The sequence below is a fragment of the Aegilops tauschii genome, unplaced genomic scaffold (assembly GCF_002575655.3).
Source record: "Aegilops tauschii subsp. strangulata cultivar AL8/78 unplaced genomic scaffold, Aet v6.0 ptg000777l_obj, whole genome shotgun sequence".
Classification (NCBI taxonomy): Eukaryota; Viridiplantae; Streptophyta; class Magnoliopsida; order Poales; family Poaceae; genus Aegilops; species Aegilops tauschii.
In genome coordinates, this window is record NW_027333006.1 from 38,281 (window position 1) to 66,157 (window position 27,877).

Below are 27,877 nucleotides of genomic sequence, written 5' to 3' on the forward strand. Positions count from 1 at the left end.
GAAAATGTGGGTTCGGATTGGTCTGTTGAGTTATGGCTGGCTGATCGGAATAATTTTTCTATTTAAAAAATGTGGCAAATAGCATTTCATTAGAGATTGGTCTGTTGAGTTATGGTTGGCTGATCATAATAATTTTCCTATTTAAAAATGTAGCAAATAGCATTTCATTAGAGATGGCTTTGCAGCAAATTGCAAATCACGCAAACCAAGCCATCGTCGCCTCGTTGCTCTCGCCGGGAGCGACAACAACCGCCGGTCTCTTCTTCGCCTTCTTAGCCGGCATCTCCTCCATCCGGATGCCCTGCGGCACGAGCCACTCCGCCACCGCATGGGACTCGACCTCCAGGAAGTTTAGATCCGTCTTCGGCCGTCCGGCACGCCACACCGCCACGTCGTAGGCACAAGCAGCCTCATCGGCGGTGGGATACGTGCCGAGCCACCAACGCTGCCCGGCATCGGAGAACTCCAGTCCGAAGGTCCCGGAGGGCTTCGCCCTCATGCCGAAGAAACCGGACTTTCCCTTCGGCGTCTTCTTCGGCGCCATCGGGGAGCGGGCGGCGGCCAAGCGGGGAGCGGGGCGGCGACGTGCGGCGCGGGGCGGACGCGGACGGAGCGGGGCGGCGGCGTGCGGCGCGGAGCAGAAGCGGACGGAGCGGAGCGGTGGACGGACCGGAGAGGAGGCGAACGGAGCAGGGCCGGAGAGGAGGCGGACGGAGCGGGGCCGGGCGGAGGATGGACCGGAGGCGGAGGCGGCCGGAGAGGAGGCGGGCGGGGTCGGGGCGGCCGGAGCGGAGGCGAACGTGATGGGGCAGCGCAGCGGTAGGCGGCGGCCTAGGCGGGGTGGAATCAGTGGTGGGGATCTGGATCTACGACGGGGCGAGACCTTAGAATGTTAACATGTAACTCTTGCAAACTATTTCAAAAGCCCGTGGCAACGCACGGCCAGTCTACTAGTAATACATAGTCCTTGACACGTACAAGTAAGCACACCCTAACGCACACACAAAAAACTAGAAAAACAAAGAGCACTCTAACAAGTAGTAAAATACAAAGTGTTAGAGTTGTGTCGAATATTATTGTACAAAGTAGGTTATAGTTGCACTTGGTTTTTGAACTATGTGTAGACAAGGTAGTAGTTGTGTCCTAATAGGACACTTCTATCCTAGGCCTTTCATATATATCGAGGGTTGACACACGATGTAACCTATGCCAACATAATAGCACATGCACGCAGGGGAGGCGGTGGCGCGTGTTGACGCCCGGGTGGCCGGTGTGCGGTATTGTAGCGGTGTCACGGGGAGTAGCGCCCGTAGTCAGGCCCCGGGGATGTAGTCATGATGGTGAACCTCATTAACAAGTCTTGGTGATGTGCTTGTGTGATTGCTTGATCCTCGGTAGATCGATGGTGCGCTTCGGATTCATTCTAACCAGTAGTATCATGAGCAAGGTTTTGAAGAGGTTTTGGATCGTTGTTGATCAAGAGGAAAAGCTCCGATGGTCGGTCTTGAAGAGAGGCGTCGTGTTCTATTCCGATCTACTGACGGTACGCAGCAGATAAGGTCTGATGTGAAGGTCAGATGGTCGTGACACGGAGGCCAAAGCAGCAGGTTTGGAAGCAATCGGAAGCAACCAAGGCAGCGGCAGGTCGGATCTGAAGCAGCGGCGGCTAGGGCACGGAGCGCAGCGAGCGTCGCAGGAGGCAGTCACCAGGGCGGGCCAAGGCGTGGAATTTTCTGCGGGACGGCTGTATTTTGGTTTTCTGCGGGACGGCTGCAGGCCCAGGTGCTGGGTGGCCGAGAAGGTAGCGGTGCTGCTGATCCTGGACGTGTACGTCATGTATACGTGTGCCTTGCTTGGTGTTGTGCAGACACGTGGTTTGTTTTGAGAAAACAAAGTGTTGCTAGGTCCAACACGTGTGCACAAGAGTGGTTTGGCATGGATCGAAAGGATTTGATTCTTTTCTGCTAGGTGCGCGGAGAAGCTAATAAATCAAACACGAGCATAATAATTTGCAGACGAGGGACTTGTCAGATTCAAGTTTGCATGAAAGTTTTGCTAGGTTGGTTTGATCAGATGGCTTGGAGCGTGTGGAGAGGCAACGGAGGACGTGGACAAGCGTGTCATGTGGATCATGCATACACAGGGCGTCAAGCAATGCATGGAGAAGTGCGGGCGACACGACGCAGGGTGGAGCATGGTTGTAGTCGGATAATTTCGGCTGGGTTGGACTGGACAGTGACAGTCTGACGGATCGGCAGGGATGTTGGTCAAAGCAGAAGACGGCGGTGATTTCAGTGATGACGGCATAAGCGCGTGATGCTGATGGTGGTCGAATTCTGGGGCGTGGAAACACGTGGTGCATACCTGAGGGCTTGTGCGGCTTCGACAGACTATGTCGCGGGGTTGATTCAAGATGGTGCACACATGAGAGAGCTTGAAGTCGACGGGGCGCGGGGTAGCATGGCCAGCTACATGGAGTCATGTTGAAGGTGAAGCTGGAGTCTGATGGATGACTACACTCTGTGCTGATGGAGGGGCTATGACGTAAGAATTCGGACAGTCGAAGCCTATTTCAGCGGGATAGCGAGAGACACATGGTTCAGACTAGTTACCAGTGGTCTGATGGAGACGTGATACTCGACATCGGTTAGTGATGATCGATGGTTCTCTGCAGTGGGGGTTAAGTGGTGTGGGTTCGCGACCCTTGAGACTCGATCGGGACAGCAGAGGCTCGACGCGGTGATAGCGGCGAGGTATGCGGTAAGCACGGGACACAACGACAGGCCAAGGCACTAGTGGTCAGACATGTGGTCAGACAAAGTGTGCAGGGGTGCTGAAGCAGTGTTGGAGAGTACCGGATTCTAGTTGGTGACTGGGTCTATCGGTGCCGGTTGATGGACAGGAGTTGACCATGGAGAATCTGAGAAAGTCGCGGAAAGTCTGAAATTGTCAAAAGCTGAGAGAGTACATGGCCGTATATTCTGTGGTTTTCAGTGCACATGGCAAAGTGCGGATGACAAATACAGAAGGAGGCGGAGTGCTATAGTTGTGGGACATGCCAGAGACTATCCGGAATAAGGACGAGACAACTGTGAATTTGACTCATGATGACAAAGGGCGACGGTGAAATTTCTTCAAGTTTTAGACAAGGAATCAAGAAAGAGCAGTGACGTTGAGTTTAGGTAACTCCTATATGTAGCATCCAATATGTAAGTTGTTCACTTTCATGCAGACAGTGGTCGGTGTGTGATGGCGTTGAGTGGATACTCCAGAAATTGGGAGCCCAAAGTAGAGTAATGAAGAACTTAATTTTTGCTCGAGTGCTGACTGTGAAGAGGACGAGAAGGGACTACAGTTGTAGGTGGAGTCACATGGAGTCTAGGAGTAGCAGCAGTGCTCATGGTGTATCTCAAGTGCAATGTACATGGAAGTTCGATGCATGGATGAATTCAAGGTGCTGGAGAATATTCGCCAAGGTAGAGTTGTTAGAGTTGTGTCGAATATTATTGTAAAAGATAGGTTACAGTTGGACTTGGTTTTTTAAACTGTGTGTAGACATGGTAGGAGTTGTGTCCTAATAGGACACTTGTATCCTAGGCCTCTCATATATATCGAGAGTAGACACACGATGTAACCTATGCCAACATAATAACACAGGCACACAGGGGGAGCCGGCGGCGTCTGCCGGCGCCCGGATGGCTGGTGTGCGGTATTGTAGCGGTGTCACGGGAAGGAGCGCCCGTAGTCGGGCCCCGGGATGTAGCCATGATGGTGAACATCGTTAACAAATCTTGGTGACGTGCTTGTCTGATTGCTTGGTCCTCGGGATATCCCTCTAGTAGCAGCACAAAGAAAGAGGAAGAACGGCAACCGAAAATCATACCGACGAAAAAGGAAAAATCTTTGTCTTCACACAACCACCACCCATCCAAGGCCTAAACCGGTCAGTAGACCTCCAGACACCATAGCCCGCGACCTCAACGAAACCCGGGGATCTTCGACCCCGCTGGCTCCTAGACGAATGCAAGAGCCCCACCTAATCGCGAACGGAGCCCGAGGAAACTTATTCAGACGCGATGCCGCCGCAACAGCCTCGACATCATCTCCTTCAACACTAACCCTATTGAGAACCCATCCGATGCACAGCTCCGAGGTTCCCCCTCCCTCCCGCTATCGGAGTGGCCGGCGAAGGGAGAGGGAACCAGTGGCAGCGCCGACGGCACTCGAACGTGGTCGCCTCCTTTTGTCTGTGTACGAGTAGCAATGTGGACATGAGTCGTCCATCCTATTTTAGCTAGGTAGTGCGTCTACACGTTCCAGATTTTGGAAGCTTCTAATTCTTGGTTTTTAGTTTTCTTTTTTTTCATTTATCTGTTCATTTTCCTTGATTTTTTGAGGATTTTTTCTTTTAAAAAAAGTTTAGAAAATTTCAGAAGTGGTCGTGCTTAAAAGAAAAAATCTTCCTTTTAGGGGAAAAATCAAGATCTCAAAAAATCAGAATTTTTAAAATTGTTCAAAAAACTTAAAAAAATTTGTTCACAAAACATTTTCTAGAAAATGCGCATGTTTTTCATAAAAATGTTGTAAAAGTGGCAAAAAATGTTTATTTTTCTTAAAATTAAATAGTTTTCGTGTTTGTTTTTGAAACCATAATAATTTTCCCGTTTTTATAGAAAAGAAAGTAAAAAAACATCCTTAAAACAAGTAAAATTAAAAAGATCTAGTTAAATCACTAAATACCAGCGGACGACAATGTCACTGCTAGCGGACGGAATGGTCCGACCCATAGCGGACGTTCTATGATTCATTCCGTCATTTTGACGCACAGAGTGTCTTATAGGAGCTCTCCTCGCGAAGAGCAGTGAATAGGGCCACTGACTCTGTACATTTTAAAACCAAGCTGATAGAAACCAAATCGAGCCTATTTTTCTTTGGTTAATACGATTTTTTATTTATGGTATGGTATAGAATCTAGATAAGGATGAAGAGGGACCTTGGGCGGCGCATGGACATCACACGAAACGTGTCACCAGGGAGTGTCAAAACCGTTGTTTGTTGGAAAAGTCCAAAATAAACCTTAATTTGTAGGCGAAAGCTAAATCGAGCCTGAACTTCTAATCCTCGAAATCAGCACACCAAACAATCTGATCCCCGTCTATTTTAAACCTAGAGCGTGTTTACAGGGATTGTCAACGTGGCATCAGATTTCAAAACATGTTCCACATTTTCTTGAAATTTTCAATCATTTTGAAATCAGAATATTCCTAAAAGCATAAGAATTCCAATTTTTTTTGCAAAAATGTGAACAACTTTTTGGAATTATGAACAGTTTTTGAAACCTGAATAAAATTTAAAGTGCAAAAAAACTTTCAAAATTTGTTCCAAGTTTTTAAAAAATTAGAAAGTGTTCGCATTTTAAAATTTTGCTCAGGTTTCAAAATTTATTCACATTTTTTAAAAAAATTTATGTTTAAAAATGTTCATGTTTTAAAAAATTGTTCTCAGTTAAATTTTTTGTTCATGTTTAAAAATTTGTTAGCGTTTAAACAATGGTTCATGTTTATAAAATGTGCGGGGATTTCAAAAATGCTTCATGTTTTCCAAATTTGTTGTTGCTTTTCAAAAAATGTTCATAATTCCAAAAGTTGTCCACAACTTTGCAAAAATGTTTCTAAATTGAAATATTGTTTTTTTGTTTCAAGAATATTTGGATTCAGTATTGTTGATAATTTTCAAGAAAATGTTTTTGAATTTCGACACCATGTTGTGTGCTTAAATATTTTCGCGCTTCTCATTTATCACCAACAGTCATCAGTTAGAGTGGTTAGCCGGAGTTGTTCAGCAGCGTTAGATCACAAGTGTGATTCCCTGTGAGTCTTACATTTTTCGGTATTTTCAAGCCGCGCACTACATAAAAGAAAAACTCAATTCGCCCTGGTGGGGCGGCCAAGTTGCCTCCTGCCGCACCCAATGATCTCTGCTGCCACCTCGACAATCCCTTCGAAAACCCACTCAGGGTTTAAACTAGGCCGGAATAAGAGTTCAGTGTGCTGATTTCAGGGATTAAAAGTTTGGGGTTCAATTTAGCAATCGTTTACAAGTTTAAGGTTTGTTTCTGATTTTTTTTTCCTTAGATCTTTGCCTCAATCTAACAGCGCGCGAGCGACCTGCGGAGGGTTCGGCCGGTCGACCGGACCGAATCGTTTCCCTTATTCTTTTTTTTTGTGGTGTCTGCGACATCGTTTCCCTTAATCAAGTTGTGCGTTTTCGACGTCGACTGGTCGCTCATTTTTTGTTTCGATCCCAATCTTTCTTGGCAAGATAAGTTGAACTCAGAAAAGGTTGAAAGTTGGCATGGTATCATAATTTCACCCACATAGCATGTGCAAAAAAGTACAGAGGGTTACCGCAAAAACTGGATGCACTTCGTGTACAAAATGGACAATCTCTTTCGAAGTATCAGGGTTTCGGACGAAAACTCATCTGTTACAAAGGCATTTCATTTTTTAAATAACCTAAGCATTAACAAATTGAATATAATGATAAAACACACTAATATTAAACATAAGAAAAAAGAATCACTGAAAAATCTATTTTCAAAGTTAAGTTATTCACAAACTAGTGATTCACACAAATTTCAAATATTTCAAAATTTAAACTATTCAAATTTGTAAACTACCGGCACTAACAGAAAGTTTGTAATTTTTTGTACCTAAAGCAAAAATATTCACAAAAAAACTCTAAATACAGCAAAAAAACAAATCAAAAATAAATAAAGCAAAAAAAATAAAGCAAAAAAAAAGAAAATTAAAAAGCCCACCTACTGGGCCAGAGCGGCCTGCATACGACTAGAAACCCAACCTATAGTTGGGCCAGGATGCAGGCCCGCAAGCCCAGTAGGCCCACATGCAGAGTAGGAGAGGTAGGCCCAGAAGGCCTACTTTTGAGAGGAGCTCAAAGCAGTGCCCGCGCCGGGGCTTATAAACTGGTCTGGGCGCTCCTCAACTAGCGAGATGGGACTAAACTTCTGCGCCCCTCGCCTGGCAGCGCACACCCTTTAGTACCGGGTCGTGGCTCCAACCGGTACTAAAAGGGGGTCTTTAGTACCGGTTGGTGCCACCACCCGGTACTAAAGGGGGGCACTTCCCGCCGCTTGGCCTGGCCAAAACAGACCTTTAGTATCGGTTGGTGGCTTCAACCGGTACTAAAAGGTGTGTTCTATATAAGAAAACACTTCAAATTTTTTTTTCAGTTTCTCATCTCTCCCTCTGCTTCTTTCTCCTCTGCCCCGTCGCTGTCCGTGTCGCTGTCCGTCGCCGGCCCGGCCGTCCCCGTCCTCGTCGCCGCGCCCCGCCCCGTCGTCCCGTCGTCCCCGCCCGGCCCGTCCCCGTCCCCGTCGTCGCCGCCCCGTCCCCATCCCCGTCGTCACCGCCCGTCTCCGTCCCCGTCGCTGCCCCCCGTTGCCGCGCCTCGCCGGTGAGCTCCTGCCCCGGCCGCCATGTCCACACACACATTTTATTTTTTTGACATTTCCATCATTTTCTTTTAGTTATTTTAAAACTGAAAAGGCGATCCAGGGGGTGCAAAGAAAGTTAGTAATGGCGCACCTTCATAAAGTGCGCCATTACTATGTGTATGACTTGGTCAAAGTTAGTAATGGCGCACTTTGTGTAGGTGCGCCATTACTAAGTTTGACATAGTAATGGCGCACCTATGCAAAGTGCGCCATTACTAAGTTTGACGCAGTCATACACATAGTAATGACGCACTTTGTACATGTGCACCATTACTATGTCAATTAGTAATGGCACGCTATCATGTGGTGCGCCACTGCTAATAATTTTTTTTTCAAAACTAGTAATGGCGCACCACACATCAGATGCGCCATTAGTAATATGTCAATAATGGCGCACCTGTATGTGGTGCGCCATTAATGTCCATATTAGCTATAGCCCTTTTCCTAGTAGTGACATGTATGACATCATAATCTCCGCACTGGTCCACCTCCTCCTTCGACATTGGCATAGTTTCAGACTCATACGTCTTTACTGTTGCCAACTTGTCGGTTTTTTATATTTATTTATTTTGTTAAATTATTCATTTGTGGTTGCGTGCATCTTAGCTATAGAGGCACATCCGACAATGCACAAGTCAGCTCAAGCTACATCTAGCAACACTATATCTCGTCAATAGATAATAGCATCTATAGCAGATTCCCTATCCTAAAATTTCAAAATGTATTCCTCATCAAAAAAAAACTATTTTCAGGGGATTATACTTTTCTTCATCTAGCAAGTTCCCTATAGCTTTATCTCTCAAAAAATTATTTTGCCAATCGATTCAAACCTTTGCTCAAATAATTGAAACAAATTCATCACATTTCAAAGCAACATAAACTATTCAATGCACCACAGCATAATTGAACTACGAGCATAGATAAAGTCCAACTGATCCATCAAACAACTAAACATAACCATAATTTGTGCTAAAAGGTACCGAATGAATGAGTTCGTTGAAAAAACCAAACACATGGTGGACAAAAAGATCATAGTTCACATACTAAAAGCTAATGTGAAAAAAATGCTCAAGGAACCTTCTAGAAGGTTCTAAAACCGGTAAAAACCTAAGCCGGCCCATTTCTTGATGTTCGCTCGGTCGCATGTACGTCTTGTCAACAGTTTGCAAGGTGGCGAATAGGGAATTCCGGCTAAGCAAGCGACGCTAAATCCTGCGCCCTCTGCACCCGCTATAGTACAATAGTGCTGCGATCCAAACGGGGGACGTCCTGCTTAATTGTACACTGCAGTAACCACCCCGCCATCCCCAACTGGACGTGCTAGCTTTCATCTTTTTATGTCTTTTCTTCGTTAATTTTTCTTTTGTTTTTATTTCGTTTTTTGTTTTTATTTTTCTTCTTCCTGGGTTTGACGAACGTTTTTTTTTCAAATTCGATGAACTTTTTCCAAATTTAAAGAACTTTTTTTCCAATCCGATGAACTTTTTTAAGATTGGTGAAATTTTTTCAAAATCGATGAACTGTTTTTCAAATCTATGGTATTTTTTAAAAAGTGATGAAGTTTTCCCAATTTCATGAACTTTTTTCCGAAATTTGATGCAAAAATCAATGAACTTCTCCAAATCGAGGAACTGTTTTTCAAATTTGATGATTTTTTTTTGAAAAGTTAACACAGTCAACTGCAAAGCGGTCAAACGTTTAATGGTCAACACAGTCAACTCAATTGAACGATCAAAGCGGTCAATTGAACTGAACGAGCGAGTTTCTTTTTGTGGAGCGATCGAAGGAAGGAGAGCTCCTCCTTGGCGCCTTCAGCGCCCGCTGGCGATTCCAGCGCCCACTGTGTCACTAGCATGGGCCTGGCCCAGCAGCGAACGCTGGCTGCTGCCGCTCGCTTGATCGCTGGCTATCGCTGCCCGCTCGATCGCTGGCTCCCGCTTGATCTTTTTTTCTTCATTCTAAAAATGCTACAGTACAGACTATTTTTCTTAGAAAAAACCGGTTTGCTACTGTATGTACACTTGTCTTAGAAAAAAGTTCATCAACTTTAAAAATAAGTTCATTGAATTTGAAAAAAAAAATCATCGTGTTTCAAAAAAGTTCATCGAGTTTGAAAAAAGTTCATCGAGTTTCAAAAAAGTTCATCGAGTTTGAGAAAAAGTTCATCGAGCTTCAAAAAAGTTCATCGAGCTTCAAAAAAGTTCATCGAGTTTGAGAAAAAGTTCATCGAGCTCAAAAACTGTTCATCGAGTTTGAAAAAAGTTCACCGAGTTAGAAAAAAGTTCATCGAGATTTTAAAAAAGTTCATTGATTTTAAAAAAAGTTCATCGAATTTGAGAAAAAGTTCACCAAAATTTGAAATATAAATTTCATCGAATTTGAGAAAAAGTTCATAGATTTTGCATCAAACCCAGGAAGAAAGAGAAAAAAGAAAAACGGAAAATGGAAAAAGGAAAAAGGAAAAAGGAAAAAAGAAAAGACAAGGAAGAAAAGAACAAGAAAGATGCACGTAACCACATTACGCTTGCTAGCGTGGTGGTTAGTGATGTGTGCTGCTGAAGCAGGAGGTTGCTTGTTCGAATCCCGGTTCACCCGCTTTTCTTTTGCTTCGCGATTTTTGCGGGAAGCAAAACGGGCCGGCCCAAAAACGCGACGCGAGGAGAGGGGGGTATGCGCCCGATTGCGGGAACAACTAAAACGGGCGAGGCGCCAAATAGGATTTAGCTGAAGGAAGGGATCGATCCAGATAAGTGGGCCGGCCCAAGTGAGCTTGGACATAAGCGCCATGAGGCAAAAGCAGTGCATAAGGCACCAATGAAGAGGACTCGCAAGCGACACGCGTTCGGAGGCGAGAGTGGTTCATGGGCTGGCCCGACATGTTAGGCGAGCAATATTAACGCTCATCAGTACTACCTCTATATACCATTTTTTATTCAATTTGCATGGGATTCAGGTAGCACCGCGAGTGCCATCGATAAACCATCTTTTGTTCGTCGATGACAGCCTGTTGGTCTTCAAGGCAAACGATATGGGTGCTACAGAGGGAACCTAGTTCTGTACATATACTATCAAGCAACAGGGCAACGAATCAATTACTCGAGGTCTTCAATTTTCTTCAGTAAAGGGTTGTCGGATACCACACGCCAAGAAATAAAGTCTCTCCTCAACGTCCCAAATGAAACCTTGGGCGAGAACTAATTGGGCATGCCGTCCGACATTGGAAATTCCAAGAACGGGGCCTTCAAGTATCTAAAGGACCGATTATGGAGTAAGATTCAGGGCATGTCCAGTCCCAGAGGTGCAAGCCATGGAAGCAGCGTGAGGTCCAATCCTATGCCCAAGAGGTTCATATATCTCAGGCTCTCCCAAGATCACAATAAATTTGAAGGATGGCCATCACTTTGGATATCCAACAAATTCGAACAGAGATCAAGTGCTCCAGATGCTCCAAAGAAAATAGGGATAGACGCCTGTTAAATATGTTTTCCGGCCATGGTATTGCTGATCACAAATCGACTCATTATTTCCATGTTGGAGCTCCAGGACATGTCCAGTCCGGTTGCTGCACCGGACACCGCTCCACTAGCAGTAGTCGCTGCCTTTCCGCCACGAGACGCTGCTCTGGGCCATGGAGAGAACCGCTGCTACCGGACCTCTAGGTGCGTCAGATATGCATGAATGGGCAGGATCAATTGACCAATCTATTTCAATATACCCCCTTGAAACGTTTGCATCTAGCCCCTGAAAACATCATGTCTTTGCAACTTACTCTCCACGTCCAATGGATTAGCATATAGGCAGGCCAGCAAATTGACATATACCCCCTTGAAACGGTTGCATCTAGCCGCTGGAAACATCATGTCTTTGCATCGAGTAAAGTATATATAGCCAGCGTCATAGAACATTGTTCTGAATCAAAAGAGCCGGAGAGCATTTCACAGCCAATTGGCATATGTGTGAGATAAACCAAGAAAAGTAGCTTTCCTGACTGTGAAAAGATAAACAACAAACTCACTGAATACAACATGTGCGTGAATGGGTGTTGCAAAATCTCTTTTCACAAACTAGGTGCTTGACTAAAACAAACAAATATAGTCACTTTCAGTGCAATCAAGAAGCAATATTTAATTTCTCCGAAGTTCCGAAGTTCTAAATTTTAAGTTTCAAAGAAGAGCAGATTGCTTAACACTTCTTTGGAACTGAGTGGCCATTCTAGAGGAAGCTGTACACAATTGTATGAAATGTTTCAGAGAAACAAAAGTAAACTGCAAATCGATGTTTGGCCATCACCCTATTGTAAAATTGGGGATGCGTTGACAATACTGTCCATGGGTAGAAACAAAGGCAAACTGCTAACCGATGTTCGGCCTCTCCTTCTCTCTTATTCAGCATCAATATCTCTAAACCACAGTCGGCCATGTCCTAGAACCAAGTGACCGAGGTGAGAGGTAAAAACATAATCAAAATGATCAAAATGATATGCTCAGGACTATGATCAAAATATAAAACATGTCAACCCTTAAAATACCAAATCAATAGTATTAGATTTATCATGAAATATATTTTCATATGATATGTGTACTATTCCTACATGTTGTAGATATAGATAATTTTCTCTGTAGTTTCGGTTAAAATTTATGAAGTTTGATTTTTCCTGAAAGTCAATGCGCAATATATGACGGAAAAGGTAGCTTCCTCGATGGCTCCATGGTGCGATGTGATTATTGCCGTCCGATGTCATGCATGAATCGCAGAAATTTGCCAACGTGGCCTGACATGAGAGAATCATTCGCTCCCTTGTGTTTCATGCGCGACACGTTCATCACCGTCAGATTTGCTAGACTCCACCTTCTTGGATCTTCTAGTCACAAACAATTTTCAAAGAGAAACACTGATTGAAAGAAAGAATGGATGCTTGTATTTTGATAATTTGTTCAGGCTTATATACTGTCTGAACAGTCGTTTACAATGTCAGTTGTTACATGTTTCCATCCTACGGAAGAGGTAAACTGCCATACACAATGTTTGGACAAAGTAGGTCTTCCAACTGCTGGTAGTTTAGCCTAAAGATAACGCTAATTGTCTATTAGCCTAATGCTAACTACCCATGACAATTTTGACCAACAGATAGCCAACACCACGTCATCCCCTTTCCATCTCGTTCGGATTCGTCGCTATCTTGAAGCCTATGCTCTACAATATGTTTACCGTGGTAGGTAGGGGAGATTCTACAACAACTCTCATCGCTCGCTCGGGGATTGGCTACGAGCTACATCATGCGTGAGACTTCCCTGAGAAAGCACATATTGGGGGGTATTAGGGGTGTTGATTTCGGATGAGGAAATTTGAAGCCTCACTGGACTACAATCTATCTGACGCCAACATCTACGCGTGAGATTTTCCATGAGAAAGCACATATTGGGGGGATTAGAAAAAATGTTTATAATATAAAAACTATATAGAAAATAAAATATGCCAAATGAAAAAAATCAGGAAGAAAGAAAAAAGAAGGAAAACCAAAGCCAAAATACGACACAGGAAAAAGAGGAAAAAACTCATCAGCAGCCAACGACCGAGAACAACACAGCGAACCCACGCGTACATATCCTAAAAAAAGACGCCGATAAGTGCCACACGTGTGGGCGTTAGGGGGGCTGCCCACACATTTTGTGTGGTGTATAAGAGGAACAGCCCACACACCCACGTGTGGGCAAAAAAAGTAATGCCCACACACCTCTTTTTTCCCTCCCGACCCCTCTCACACGCGTGCGTGTGGGCGAAATAGATAACGCCCACACGCCCCGTACGTCAGGCCTCGTACCTCGTGGTCCCGCATGCCCGCGTGACAGTCACCGCGCGTCCTGCAGTTGCCATGGTCCAGACCCTCGTCCATGTTCGTTTAACTGCAGTTGCCATGTCGCTGAACTTCGGTTGCCATGTCAGACAACTACAGTTGCCATGGTGCTCAACTGCAGTTGTCATGTATGATCTGATCTACTGTAGTTGCCATGATTTCAAAACTTTAGGAGTTGCCACCCACTAAACACTAGCAGTTGCCATGTAGCACTACAAGAAGGCATGGCAAAAAAACATGTTCGGGTAAAAAAGAGAGTTGCCATGTGCTCACAAGCACGCTAGGGCAGTTGCCATGTAAAAGAAAGAGTTGCCATCTGCTTACGTGCACGCTACGGCAGTTGCCATGTACCATGCAAAAACACATGGCAACTCGGGTAAAAAAGAGTTGCCATCTGCTTACAAGCAAAGCTAGGGCAGTTGTCATATACCTGCAGAAACACATGGCAACTACCAGCTTTGGGTGTGGGCTAGGAGACGGGCGTGTGGGCGAAGTGATAAACGCCCACACACCATAGGTTGAGTCATAGCAGAGAGGAAAAGAAAGCAGACACAAATTCGCAGCGCGGCGCGGCTCCGGCTTCCTGTAAACGTAGCCAGGTGTCGCCGGCGCCGGTCCTTACCGCCGCCGCGCCAGGAGATGATGCTGCCCGGGCATGCCTTGTGCCGCGCTGAACAAGGTAAGCCAGACTCCCCTTATCTGAGCTCACTCCAAGGTTGCGTTGCAACACCGGGACCCGTGCTTGATGTCTTGTTTGCTTTGCTTCGTTAGAGAATCTCCAACAGATGCGCTAGATTAGCCGCGCGCTGAAAAAAACGACTATATTGCGTGATCGAAACTGGCGCTCGAGCAGACAAACCTGTTGGAAAGTCGGACTTTGCTTAGCGTTTCTGTGGGGGTGTGAGGTGACGGCAATTCAGTGTTCGCCGTGGTGGCTGTTCTAGGATCTTCGTTGCCCCGCTTGTTCACTGTCCAAATCGTTTGGAGCTCGGTTGGGAGTCGTGGGAATGGTGGAGGTGAGTAGCTCCTGCGCTGCCCTTGCTTTGCTGTGTAGCGGGAGCCTAATCAGGGAATGCTTCAAGAGCTTAGAATTGTCTCATGCCATGAACCCGTGTCTTTGATGGAACATTTGCACTATATTTTCTTGCCCGTTCTTATTAAATAGCCCTGCTTCAGTACTCCCGCCGTTAAAAAATACTTGTCGTGGTTTTAGTTAGCTCAAAAGATCCGTTGCTCATTGGTGGAACACTTCACTGTATTTTTTTAACCGTTCTTATCAAATAGTGCTGCTTCAGTAGGTAGATCTGTTTCTAGAGAGAACTAGTTAATTATTGGCTTAATAAGGAATGCTTTGGAGGCAATCGAGACGATAAGTATTCTGAGTGTCCTTAATTCACCATCGCTTTGAGATAAACATAAGTGTGTCTGTTCTGTACTTAAAAAAAAAGTCTGTACTCTAGCCTCATTTCGCATCAACTCAGTTAAATTAAAAGTATGTACTCTAGCCTCATTTCGCATCAACTCAGTTAAATTGCATTAGTGGTAGATGGTCTTGAAAACATTTCGACCTGACTAGTTAGAAAGGCAGGTTGTGTATTACTCCCTCCGTCCCATAATATAAGAGCGCTTTTGACACTAATGGGCCATGCGGACCATGGGCTGTTCACACTAATTCTGTAGATATGTGAGTTCATATCAATTAGTTGCACTTCTCAGCATACCCCTATCTTAATTAAGATGATGCTGATTGGTTGGTTGTACTGTTTCTTGGCAGGACTGTTTGAAGATGCTCCAAGGAAACTTTTATTTAATTTCTTGGTTGTTATATTGGCTCTGGAATTTATCAATAAGGCTGATTTGATTGCCAAAACATCGGCTCTAAAGGCTGACACTCACACTCCTATTATGTCTGCTTCACAAGAATGGAGTTCAGTTCGGCCCATGGTATCCCAAACCAAAGTTGTCACAAGTATTGCAATGAGTCAGCATAGACAAAAGAAGCCATATTCATCACCATCAGCTCTATCATCTGTGCACTCTCCTATCTCTGCGCCGAGCTATAGCTCCATCTCGGGTGCTTCTGAACTCTCTTTTGATTCACTGGACCTGTTCGATCCTTCGATGCAGCACAACAGGCGCTCAGCAGAAGAGGTTCCTGCTCATGTGGATGCTGACCTCCCTGATGCAGCTTCGAATACTAGTACAGCTCCTTCTGGAGTGGTGCAGCCCCCACTATCTCCATACGATGGTAACTTTTCAAGTTTTCCTAGATCCTGAAATAATTTAATTCCAAATGATTTCATCATGTCAAACATGACTACAAATTACATAAAAGGTGATACTTGTGTATTTTAATCTAATCTGCATCTTCCTCATTTGGGAAAGTAGCACCATGTGACTGATCGTAATATCAATTGTCTTACCCATAGTTTTAAATAGCACGCTATGCCTCTTAGCGGCGGACCTTTTCTAAACGCTATAGCGCGCTATTTAAAATGTGTGTTCATGTATTTGGACCAAAGTGCCTTAGCACAGTACCTCTTCTAAACGCTATAGCGTGTTATAACAGAGCTATATCGCGCTATTTAAAACCACTCTTACCTGGCTGTAAATTATATAAGCTTGTTAGCTTTTATTAGTTCAAGCATAATGTTTTGATCCATCATTTTGGAATGGTGACTGATGAAATGGTTGGTAGCAGTTTCATAAATAATCAATGGTGATGGATAACATTTGACATCAATCATAGATACTTATGTATGTTAGTACACCCTGATATTTGCTCTAGATGCGCTGTCGTACAGTCAAATATGTTATATAATTCACTCTCTGTTTCACTAGGCTGTTGTGCTCCGAACATGGTACAGAGACGAGGTAGCGAGAACTGCCATTGTGTTTACCCGGTAAGAGTTGTGCTCTTTCTTCACAATGTTTCCTTGAATTCAAATTGGAGCAACGAATTTCTTGAGGAGCTTGCGTCACATCTCAACTTGCGGGTTACTCAGTTTGAGATTGTAAATTTCTATGTTGTTGGAACTTCTGGGCTAAATATGACAATGGACATAGCTCCCCACACTGGAAATAGCTTCTCATCCGAACAAGTTACTGCGATGAATTATTCTCTTAGCCTGCATACAATTCGGATCAATCCAGTACTGATTGGGGACTACAATCTTCTTGATCTAGTGTGGTTCAGGCCATTGGCTCCAGCTCCTGGTAATCCTTTGACACCTTGACATTCTTCTATGTGTTACAAAGCTGTAGATCTTTTAGTGTCTAATTAAGGTAGAGAAACTGGAATTCCACTTCATTTAGTTCTCTTTTAATTATGTCCGATTGTCGACTGCTTGAACCTTGAACCACCAACTTGTCCATTCTATCTGTCAGATGCAAACTCAAACAATCCTCGATGACACATCTTACTACTCATCCGGTTTGAAGATCTTGCTACTCATTCGAGCATTTCTGATCGCTGTAAATCAAGCCTGTCAGATCTAACTATGAATCGTCAGTTCCCTCACGTTTCTTCAGGTGTGGCAATGCCTGTAATTTGAATAAAGTTGTTCAGGTTAGTGGTTAAACTGAAACCCATCTTGAACCAGGAACCTTGCCTCGGACTACTTGTTCTCGACTTAGTTGGCACTGGAAACTTGAACCAATTTATTTCTGGCGAACACCCACATAGATGGATTTAACTGATTTATTCACGGGACTGCTCGACAGGAACCACCTTATGGTTGTGGGCAAGACATATCCATATGAATGATGTGTGTTGAACTGCTTAGCATATTGACAGCAAACAAATCCATCCGTGGCTGATAATATCATCTGTTTAGCACCGTGACCTATTCAGAAGTAGATCATCAACATCTTCTCCTGTGAACACTAGTTAAGTTGTGTTCGTCACTTGACAGTATTCGCTTACACATTGGCATTGACTATTCTGACCTGAAATTGCCGATGACACCTGAACAATCACACCAATCTGATCTCAAAACGAATTCATCACCACTAATCCTAAAACTGACAAGAGGCTTCCCTATTGGTCACTATAAGATCAACTTCAAGTGATGATCTTTTCTTGAGAAAATAAGAACTGGCCCTTATTTTTCATGTATAAACTTATCTCTCTCAGAGGTTAATGGTTATGCATAGAAAACAACGGCCTTTCTTATTCTAGAGAAAACAACAGTGGTTGTTCCTGTAACAGAAATTACTAATGTGCTAGACTAGTAGATGAATAGCAAGTTAATTCTGTTCAAATGTGTACGATAAACAAAAGGAATATATTTGTCCGTCCTTTAACAAGCTCTGCTTCAATTGTATGTATTTAGTAGTTGTGTCCAGTTTATTTGAAAAGTGCACGAGTTCTTGACACACTGGTTAATTCTGGAGTTTATGACGCATATACAAATAGGTTTGCCAAAAGGGTCTTTAACTAGAATATTTCCACACATTTTGCAAGATGCAATCACTAACTAGAAGATTGTAGAAGTTACTTCCCCGTTTGATGCCTTTTCCCCTCCAAAATTTTGATGCAGATGCAATAGCAGGCAGCTCGAGCGTACTTATGCTTCTTTTTGCATTTTGGTTGGGCTACAGGAAGTACGGATCCAAAAGGAAATCAAAGGAGAGAGCAAAGATTGAGTCCATCCTACAAAAGAATGGAACTGTCCATTTGAAACGGTACACTTATGCCCAAGTGAAAAGAATAACGAGATCTTTTGCTGAAAAGCTAGGTCAAGGTGGATTTGGTGCTGTTTACAGAGGCGACCTCTTTGATGGTCGTCAGATAGCAGTCAAAATACTCAAGGACTACAAGACTGATGGGGAGGATTTCATCAATGAGGTAGCTAGCATTAGTAGAACTTCTCACGTTAACGTTCTTAATCTCTTAGGATTTTGCTTGGAAGGATCTAAAAGGGCATTAATTTATGACTATATGCCTAATGGTTCACTTGAAAAGTATGCCTTCAAGGATGGCTCTAAAGGTGGAAATACTTTAGGTTGGGAAAAATTATTTGATATAGCAGTGGGCATTGCTCGAGGACTTGAATATCTCCACAGAGGATGCAATACCCGCATGGTGCATTTTGATATCAAGCCCCACAACATTCTATTGGATCAAAATTTCTGTCCAAAGATTTCTGATTTTGGACTAGCCAAGCAGTGCCTCAATAAAGAAAGTGTTATTTCCATTGGTGGTGCAAGAGGAACAATAGGCTATATAGCCCCCGAGGTTTATTCGAAGCAATTTGGAACAGTAAGTACTAAGTCTGATGTTTACAGTTATGGAATGATGGTTCTTGAGATGGTTGGGGCAAGGGACAAGAATATCAGCCAAAATAGTGAATCTACCAGCCAATATTTCCCACAATGGATTTATGAACATTTAGATGAATATTGTCTTAGTGCTTCCGAGATAAATGGAGGGACCTCAGAGATTGTAAGGAAGATGATAGTGGTAGGGAGGTGCATACAGTTGAGTCCTACAGATCGTCCAACAATGACTAGAGTTGTCGAGATGCTTGAAGGGAGCACAACTAACATCGAATTGCCACCAACGGTGCTCTTGAGTTGATAGGTTTGTATTGTTCTCCGGCACTTGCTCAAGTATTGCATAATTTGTGAGAAAGATTGGAAATTTTTAATTCTTAAATGATGGACTGAAAATTTAAAGACTTCCGAGTGCCATTTGTGTGTATGCAGTGGGGATTCCACCAAATTATTGACCGAGTGTGACCATATTTGTGGAGACATATTCTAATTGGGCCTAGCAATTGGCAGCTCATGACGGGCGTGAGGGCGTGTGCACGTTTTTTTTCTTCTTTTTTCTCCTGGTTTTGTTGTTTTTCTATTTTTATTATAAATTTTCCTCTCGGTAGTGTTTTTTAGAAAATTTGATTACTTTTAAATATACAAACTTTTTTAATTTATCATATATTTCTAATTCGTGAAAATTTCTTAAAATTTTGTGATTTTTAAAATTCGTAAACACTTTTGCAAATTCCTGAGTATTTTATTTTTTTGAACATTATTCCAAATCTGTCATAATTTTGAAAATTTATGAATCTTTTAAATCCGTGAATTTTTTATTTCACCAACTTTTTCAAAACTGAAAATGATAAAAGATAGCATTCTTTTCCAAGCCAGCAGGAGTGAACCAGAGGATTGTGGGCCGTGGCCCGTGCCCATTTTTGTGGCAACCTGGCCCTTAAAGCGCAAAATAGGAGCATTTTCTATTTACCGCGCATTGCGACTTAATATCGAGTCTTACATAGAGCCTACGAGCGAGTGGCTGGACTGGGCCATCTCAGTTTTGGTTTTTTTAGAAAGCATGCTTGTATTCAAATCATCAAATCTCTACTTCTAATGGACGAGTTGGTTGAATAGTCCCCCCACTTTCGTCTGGTTTTTTTTCGACTGGTTTTTTTCGTCCCACCTTCGTCTGGTTTTTTTTCGTCGTTTTTTTTTCGTCTGGTTTTTCTTTCGTATCTCACCCCGCACGTAAAACTAACCTCAATCTCGATCTGTTTCATCTCAGCCTCCAGCCCCGAGAGGAGCCGCCGCCGCCGCCGAGAGGAGACGCCCCAGCCCCGAGAGGAGCCACCGCCGCCGAGAGGAGACGCCCCAACCCCGAGAGGATCCGCCGCCGCTGGGGAACGAGGTCGCCGCCGCCTCCCTCGCCCGCGGCCATGATGACCGATCTGGCGTGGGCGCCGCAGATCACCCTCTGGTCCATGGCCTCGACCAGGTACGAATCCCTCCTCCACTTCTTCTGGTTTGGTTATTTCCGCATCTTGATCTGATTCGGGCGTGTGTGCAGTTTGCTATGATCTGGCGACGGGATGCAAGGAGAAGCTGCTGCGGTTTCAAGGGGCCGTGAGGATGCCCACCATGAAGGCGTGTCTGGGATGATGGAGGTGATATCCAGGCCCTGCTGATATCGGCCAGGTCCCCGATGCCGTCGACTGGCGGCGGCCACCGTGTCCTCTTCCATGGCGTCGGCGGGGCCTTCCCCTGCCAAGCGCAGCGGCTCCTTGGCTGGATCACCGTCGCACACCTCGCCGGCGTGGTCGGCAAGATCTGCATCTCGATCCTCGCCACTCTCCATCCTCTTGCAGGTAATAGGCTTTCCGCCCCCTCTTTTATCTCCCGCGTTCTCGTGTGCACGGATTGTGAGCGTGAAGGAATATTTCTCTTCTATTTCATGGTGCTGCTGTGCTCCTTCTGCCTTCACACTGCACATATATAGATTCTTCAAAGGAATTGGATGCTGATAATATCAACTTAGTTCCCTGAATGTGATATATATATATATTCTTCCCTCGCTTTGAATTGATTGCCCCAAACAATATATCTCTGGTTGACAGTCATGGCCTATTATTATTGTTGTTAATTTACAACACTCTGCGCTGTATTGTCCAATCATGGTCCAAACTTAAACCTTGGCTGTGGATTCATTGTATGTACCATATGCTGTTCATAGCTACAAAATTGCAATCTCTTGAAAATGTTCTTGAATACAGTAATTTTTTTGTCACATAACCCATATGCTGATGATAAAGTTTGTTGTATGAGCTTGTGGCATACTGATCCGACAGGTGGCAGGTATGCGTTCAGATGTTGCAGCTCTAAGGAAGGGTAGTATATGGCACATGGCTTTGTGGGTTGTTCGACAAGAAGTGTTTTGGGCATATTCGAAAGGCAATCTTGTCAAAATTGTACATCGATTTTCTTATTCCGCCATCAGCTTCTATTGATATGAGCGATACAAAAAGTTCAGCACTGAATTTTAGTATGTTAACTTGCAAGATTTCTCGTGACTATTTTTTTTGTTATAGGTTTATAAATTTCGAAATATAGTTGCAGCTTCACGGAATGGACGGCCCAAATTATGTTAGTGTCTATATGTTTACTTGGTGGTGGTCTAGCGTGAGTGACACCTGCATCTGTAACTTACCCATTGGATGTTGTTCGAAATCACCTGACAACACAGGTGATGCTTTTCTTCCTTTTGTGATTTGTGAATAACACTAAGCCAATCAATCAATCAATATAACTTCCAGTTAGAACTTAGAGCATCTTTACCTAACGCTTTCATGCAATGCAGCTTTACAGACCAAAGGAACAGGTTTTAGTAAGCTAAACTTTCATGTCTATAAAATTCTGCAGAAAACCACTAGGTATTACAAGGGCATCTTTCACACGTTGTCTACAATTTGTAGAGAAGAGAGTGGTAGAGGATTGTATAAAGGCCTTTGGTCCACCTTATTGGTAAGCCGTCTGCTTCTACTGAGAATTGTTTTTTAGTTGACTTCCCAGTAACTTTTATGAGTTACAGGGAGTTGGACCTGATATATCAATCAACGTTTATGTATATGAATCCCTGAGGTCTCATTGGCAAATGGAAAGTTGAATGTCAAACTGTGCGACCAATGATTTGCTATGGTACCTCCCTCTTCTCTCTTCTATGAACCCTATAACACACGTCTCAAATCTTAATTTCTTTTATCCTATTGCAGGTTAATTCCAGTTGGCTGTGTTAACCTACAGTAATCAATCAAGTCAACAAATATAACAATGATACTTTGTCTTCTGATTTTTGGTGGTGATTTTTTTTGTGACTGAACTAACAGGAGCTGAAGCATGTGTTCTTATTTTTTTATATGACTAGATGCATATGAACTGAAGCTCCATAATTTTCTTTTCAAGTCGACATTGGTGGCAACCAATACAATTAGCGTTATTTACAACCAATGAAGTCTTATAATTTTCTTTCTTAGAAATATACAGTGACACTGACTATCATTTAGTAGCTCTACCGGCACTAGCCAAAAACAATAATATTTATTTATTTAACCACCAAATAGAACAATAGGTTATTCTGCATTATGGGTACACAAATCACAACACTATATTTCAGCTGTAGAAATCTGTGTGGATGCCTGCTGATATTTTAAGCCTACATATTGCCGATTTGGTTTGAGGAATGCTTGAAGCATAATTTACTCCCTAATGTGCAAATAGCAGTATCATTTTTTGTCAAGAAACTGAGAAGACGGAAGAGAGTTGGTGTTGTCAGTGTGGTGAGCCTATGCGGCAACCACAAGGCTGAAGTCTGCTTTGATCGTTGTTCAAGATTTGAGCTTTGGCTCCGGTTTTGATAGCTCTATATCAGTGAGTTTAGTACAGTAACTATTTTAAGTATCTTTACTGTGCATAGTTGCATACATTTTATTCATGGATTAGTCTTGGTAATATTAACATTTGAAAAGCAATTTTTGTGTGACCATTTTTTCATCTTAGTATCTCCATCTACCAGCAAAAGGCAACGTGCACAAACCTGTATTTAACATGCAACATGAGATAGTGTGCATCGAAACTATGCTTATGTTTTTGTGACATTCATGTGGCATCTCATTTTATTATCCATTTCTGTAGCATGCAATGTTTATTTTCTTCTTTTGGTCCATAATCCCTCCTCAAAGAAATATAAGAGTGTTTAGATCACTAAAGAAGTGATCTAAACGCTCTTATATTTCTTTACATAGGGAGTACATGTCATGATTGTTGGATACACATGCAGACTTTCAACGAGTTTTTGTTCTCGGACTTGGGATCCACAGTCCAAAGTTGATTGGTGGATCAAGTGAACTTGGTGCATCTCCATTCAAGCTGGTGTACAATTACCAGCCTGCTTGTTTAGCGCAGTCTCCACAATCATACAAGCAAATGAGCATCTGTGGTGGCTTTGGGCGCGTGTTTGAGGCTGGTCCGGTATTTAGATCAGAAAAATCAAACACTCACAGGCATCTGTGTGAGTTTATTGGGTTGGATGCAGAAATGGAGATTAAGAAGCACTACTTTGAGGCAAGGAAGATTTGGAGGAAATAATTCTTTAGTTTGTCTATTGAAGCGATGCTGACCAAGTACTGATTTTTGTTTTCAGGTTTGTGATATCATAGATTGCTAATTGTAGCAATATTCAAACACCCAAATGAAAATTGTCAGAAGGAACTCGAGACAATAAATAGGCAGTATCCATTTGAACCTCTGAAGGTAAGACATTACTCCTTACTGTTTTGTGTTGTTATATGTGTGCTTTTGCTTAATTTACTGTCTCAACTTCTTCTAATTTATATACAGTACCTAGAGAAAACGTTGAAGCTAACGTACGAGGAAGGGATTAAAATGCTCAAGGTACTAACATGTACTTTTATGTATGTCTATGATATCATTATTGTGGCGTTGTATACAATATGCTCTTTTTTGTTGTTCTCACAGTATGATCGATACTAGAACTTAATAGCCCAATTATATTGCATGAAAGGCCTTTGTTGGAAATGATAAAACAGCTAGACAGTGAAATGCCGACCAGCCCCATGTCACTCCATCCCCATGGGCGACCCTAAGCCCGGCGACCCCCACCCTCCTCCCCTCACCGTCGCCGAGCGGGCGGCGGCGGGGACGGTTCCTTTTCTCCGCGGTTGTGTCCTCCATGAGTTGGGGAGCTCATGGGGCGGGCGGCAAGCGGAGGGCGACGGCCAGCGCGGTGTCGTGCCTCTTGCGTCGGCGGATGTGGTGAGGTGGGTGGCCTAGGAGGCGTGGGCGACTCGGTTGCTGGGGCAGCTGCCCGGGAGCGGGCTCGAAGGCTCAGATCATGGCGGTCCCGATCTGTCCGCTCCGGCCATGGGGCTGGCCGTTGGATACTGTGACATGGGCATGGTTGGGCTGCGTCCAGGCCGTGCTTACTGCGTGAGCTTTGGCTTTCGTGGTGTATCTGAGGCTCGGTTGTGTTGTGTTGTGCGTTGGTGTTGACTCGCCTCCATGTTGGTCGTGCGGATCGATCGAAGGGCTCTCGGAACTGGTGGTCATGGTTTGCTGCTGCCCGTATAGCGTGGTCTTGGCTTGCTCTCGATCTGCGGTGGCTGAGTTCCTTCCTCGGGGCTGGGTTAGGTCGAGGGGCTTAGGACGAAAGTCTTGGTTTGATGGGCGTTGAAGGATACCAGCGACCATGGCGTTGTAGCTCCCTCCTCTTTGGAGTTGTCATCGATGAGTTCCTCCTCTTCACTAGACCATGGCTTGCTGGTTTTAAGGGTTGCCGTGGGGGTTGTTGGTGTGGGCGGCCATCTCCTGAGGTCTGCCAGCTGTTGTGGGTCACTCTGGGCGAAATCTTAAGTCTTCGAAGGGGGTCGATGACCGCGACTTACTTTGTCCGTGTCAACAAACAATTCGAAATACCTCGACTTTTTCAGAACAGGTCCGAGTCAAATAGCAATGATTCGAAGCACTTCTTTTTCCATTACACTATTTCAGAAACCTAATGACTCGATTGTATGGATATGGAAAATACAGGATTTCCGATCCTAGCGGGAAAAGGAGGGAAACGGCGGCACCCTTGGGCGTCGTTATCCTTCTTGAAGGCATCTCGGAAGAGTTCATCCACTCATCTCTGGGGTGTGGGCAAGTTGGTGGTATAGTTTCGAGTTGGCTGATGTCGGAATTGTTGTTTCTTTTTTGTTTCTCTTCTTTTTTCGGGGCTTTGCACAATTTTCCCTTTTAAATCGCGTGGTTTTCGGCCTTGTTTTCCTCATAAACAGGGCCATTCTGTAATTTTATTTTCCTCTCTTAATGAATTGGGCAAAGCTCCTGCCTTTCTCCTAAAAAAGGCCTTTGTTGGGTAGACAATACATCTACATATAACAACTGTGCAGACTACAAATGTTTTCCCCATTCCTTCCCAAATTAGAAAAGGTATAATTAAGTTCAATGACATGTGGGTTTACCAAGGTAACCAATCAAGCTAAACTGGATTAGCATTTTTTTCTACTCCCTCCGTCGTAAAATATAAGAGCGTTTTTGACACTATACTAGAGTCAAAAACACTCTTATATTATGGGACGGAGGGAGTAACTTCTATGAATGCCACACAAATTGTAATGGTAATTTCTATACATGTGTGTGATTTTGCAGCATACCAATGAAGCCTTAAAAATAACTTGGATTGGTGAAAAGTAAAATTAGACGGTGGGAGCTGTGTGAGTACGCAAGTTGTACCTTGTCGGTTTTGATGACAAGAAGTCTCTCTATGAGGGCATCCATAGCTTGATGATTTTGCACCTCTAAGATTGCCTTTAATGATTTTCTGTTTGCCTTTATATATTGCAGGTTTCATTCTGGAATCCTCTAGGCAGGGTGCTTGCAATCCCCTACATCTCGGCTGCAACAAAAAAGACCCAACGAGGCTGTTGTTTCAAGCTCAGACCCTCTTCATTGCACGCGGTGCTAGAAGGAGAACTGGGTTGTGGTGGTGTTGCTGGTCGTTTTCCTTTTTACTTTTGCACTTTGGCCATCATAAACGACACAGGCTTGCTCCCCGGATGGATCTCTTTCTCTCCCTGGATCTTTTAAACAGGTGTTGTGATTAAAATTGTGATAAATCAGTGTTCATCACTATTCTTTTTGGACTTGAATAGATCTATGTCTAAATTACACATAATGTGTAGGAGAAAATTACTATAGCTGGACTTTCATGTCTTTCTTGAATCCATGGCAAAGCATAGTCACCTTAGTACTATGTTGCTTTGCACATGTCTTCTCATGGCCTTATTAAAGATCTTGTTTCCATGGCTTTAAACACAAGATGATATTTTTGTAGCATATTTCATATAAGTTTTCCTCCTATAAGGCTATAATTTCAAATTCAAGCCCACCCAACACACAAAGTTTCTATCTTCTTATTTTCTATACAAGTAGTAGCTTGCGCAGCGGTGGTGTTGATGAACGACACCCAATGCAGAGGCGGCAGTTACCATAGGGAAGAGGTCAAGAACATCTAGCTCTTGTGGTGTTCCTCCTCATTGTTGTCATCGCCATCAACAGCAACAATGACGACCGGCTCATGGGACGGCTACTAGAGAGGGAGCGAGGAAGGGGGAGACAGATCTTTCAGGTACAATGGTACGACAACCATGTTTTGAAATATCAATGAGATTTGGTGCTAAGTTAGCATCGTGTTTTATCCAATCTATCAAACACCATAAGTTTCATGTCGAATGTGTTGTAGAAATATGTTCTTCCATAAATATGGTTTTAGTCCTTCATATTTTAGTATCGTTGTAAATTTATCCATTCACATATCACTCTGAGAAACATTTTTAATTGGGGGAAGGAAGAATGGAAGAAAAGAAGAGTGCTTTGACGTAAAAAAAAGAAGTCATCAATATAGCCCGTTGCAACGCACGGGCGTTCTACTAGGAGATGCAAGTGAAGTGGAATAATGAAAATACATTGCATCAAGTACATTTTCCGATTGTTACTGTAATTTTTTTCTATACATGTGAAAATGGAAGTGCATTATGCTTATGTATGCAATCAAAAAAAAATTAAAAGGCCCGTGGCAACGCATGGGCATTGTACTAGGGAAATAAGACGAATAGACATGCAGACTAAGCTCCATATCCAAGGGATTTTGGTAGTACATGCCATGTTTATGCTCACTGTTGAATAGTCTGTATATAACTATTTATGCAATACTTGGACCACAGGAGCAATTCATTCTGTATATTTTGCTGGGGATTGTGCCTTGCAGTCAATTTATAGAAGGGTAAGATGTATCGCAATATCTTTGACTTGCATTCTCTGCGATGTCAAGTAAGAAAATAGAATATATACTCTTTGAATTATCTTTTCTTTTTTTCGATGTCTCTATCTTACTTCTATAATCCAATTGGCATTCGCTAGAGTTTCTGTTGATGAAACATTTGTTTTGTGATGTGAGGAGGTTCTGTTTGTGACTTTGCAATCAATATTCGTAGATACGGTTCGTAGATCATGATATCTGCACAATCTCAATCTACTCCTGTGACCATATATTGTATTAATGGGTTGTGTCAGGGTTATTTTATCAACTGCTGGGTTGTTGATCTACATTACGGTTTAATTCTTACACGAATTAATGTTGACTCGATTCTCTGTAGTAGGTTGAGAGGCTTCTCCTCTCATGATTTACTCTGATTAGTTTGCCTGGCTCCATGCTCCTCATGATTTCTTTGAATTTTTCTGTAGGAGCTCGGTCAAAAATCACCTAAGGAAAATCTGTCGTTCTTCTCTACAAGGGTTGCATGTGGAATTTGAGGAGAATCTGTGCACCAGCATCCGACTCCTTGATGTTGCTCTGATCATATTGTGTAAATATATTTCTAATAAAGCAATCGCCCGATGGTGTACATGTTGTAAATAACAAGATGTAATCATCAAGTGTGAGAGATGGCAACATCATGATGGGATGGTATGTACTGTTGTGCTCATCAATAGAGTTAGATCACTTTTCTGTCTGAGAGTCGATTTTTTTGTGTTAGATGGATTGACAAGTACCAAAGATTGATGCCAAGCAGAACTAAAACCTGTCCATGGATTACCTTCGGTCCCGCATTCCAATCAACATCATTGGGCCGAGCGAGCGCGCGGGTGGCGCAAGAGGCAATGGGCAGCCGGTGGAGACT

General features: G+C 43.4%; 1 protein-coding gene across 5 annotated transcripts; it reads left to right on the forward strand.

Annotated features, from left to right (window-relative positions):
* The first annotated feature begins 7,791 nt into the window (after window positions 1–7,791).
* Window positions 7,792–27,469, forward strand: LOC141034336 (LEAF RUST 10 DISEASE-RESISTANCE LOCUS RECEPTOR-LIKE PROTEIN KINASE-like 2.3). 5 transcript variants are annotated; one of them, XR_012196087.1, is made up of 4 exons: window positions 7,792–15,618; window positions 16,212–16,586; window positions 17,912–21,821; window positions 21,896–27,469. XR_012196087.1 is itself a non-coding variant. In XM_073506304.1 (4 exons), the coding sequence occupies exons 1-3, from the start codon at window positions 15,108–15,110 to the stop codon at window positions 18,949–18,951; spliced, it is 1,926 nt and encodes a 641-aa protein (XP_073362405.1). In that variant the 5' UTR covers window positions 7,793–15,107; the 3' UTR covers window positions 18,952–18,954; window positions 19,915–27,469. The 5 variants fall into 5 exon arrangements, 2 of the variants coding, with proteins under 2 accessions (XP_073362404.1, XP_073362405.1); XR_012196086.1 differs by having other exon boundaries at window positions 17,912–21,369; window positions 21,546–27,469; XR_012196085.1 differs by having other exon boundaries at window positions 17,912–20,124; window positions 20,197–27,469.
* Window positions 27,470–27,877: the final 408 nt, after the last annotated feature.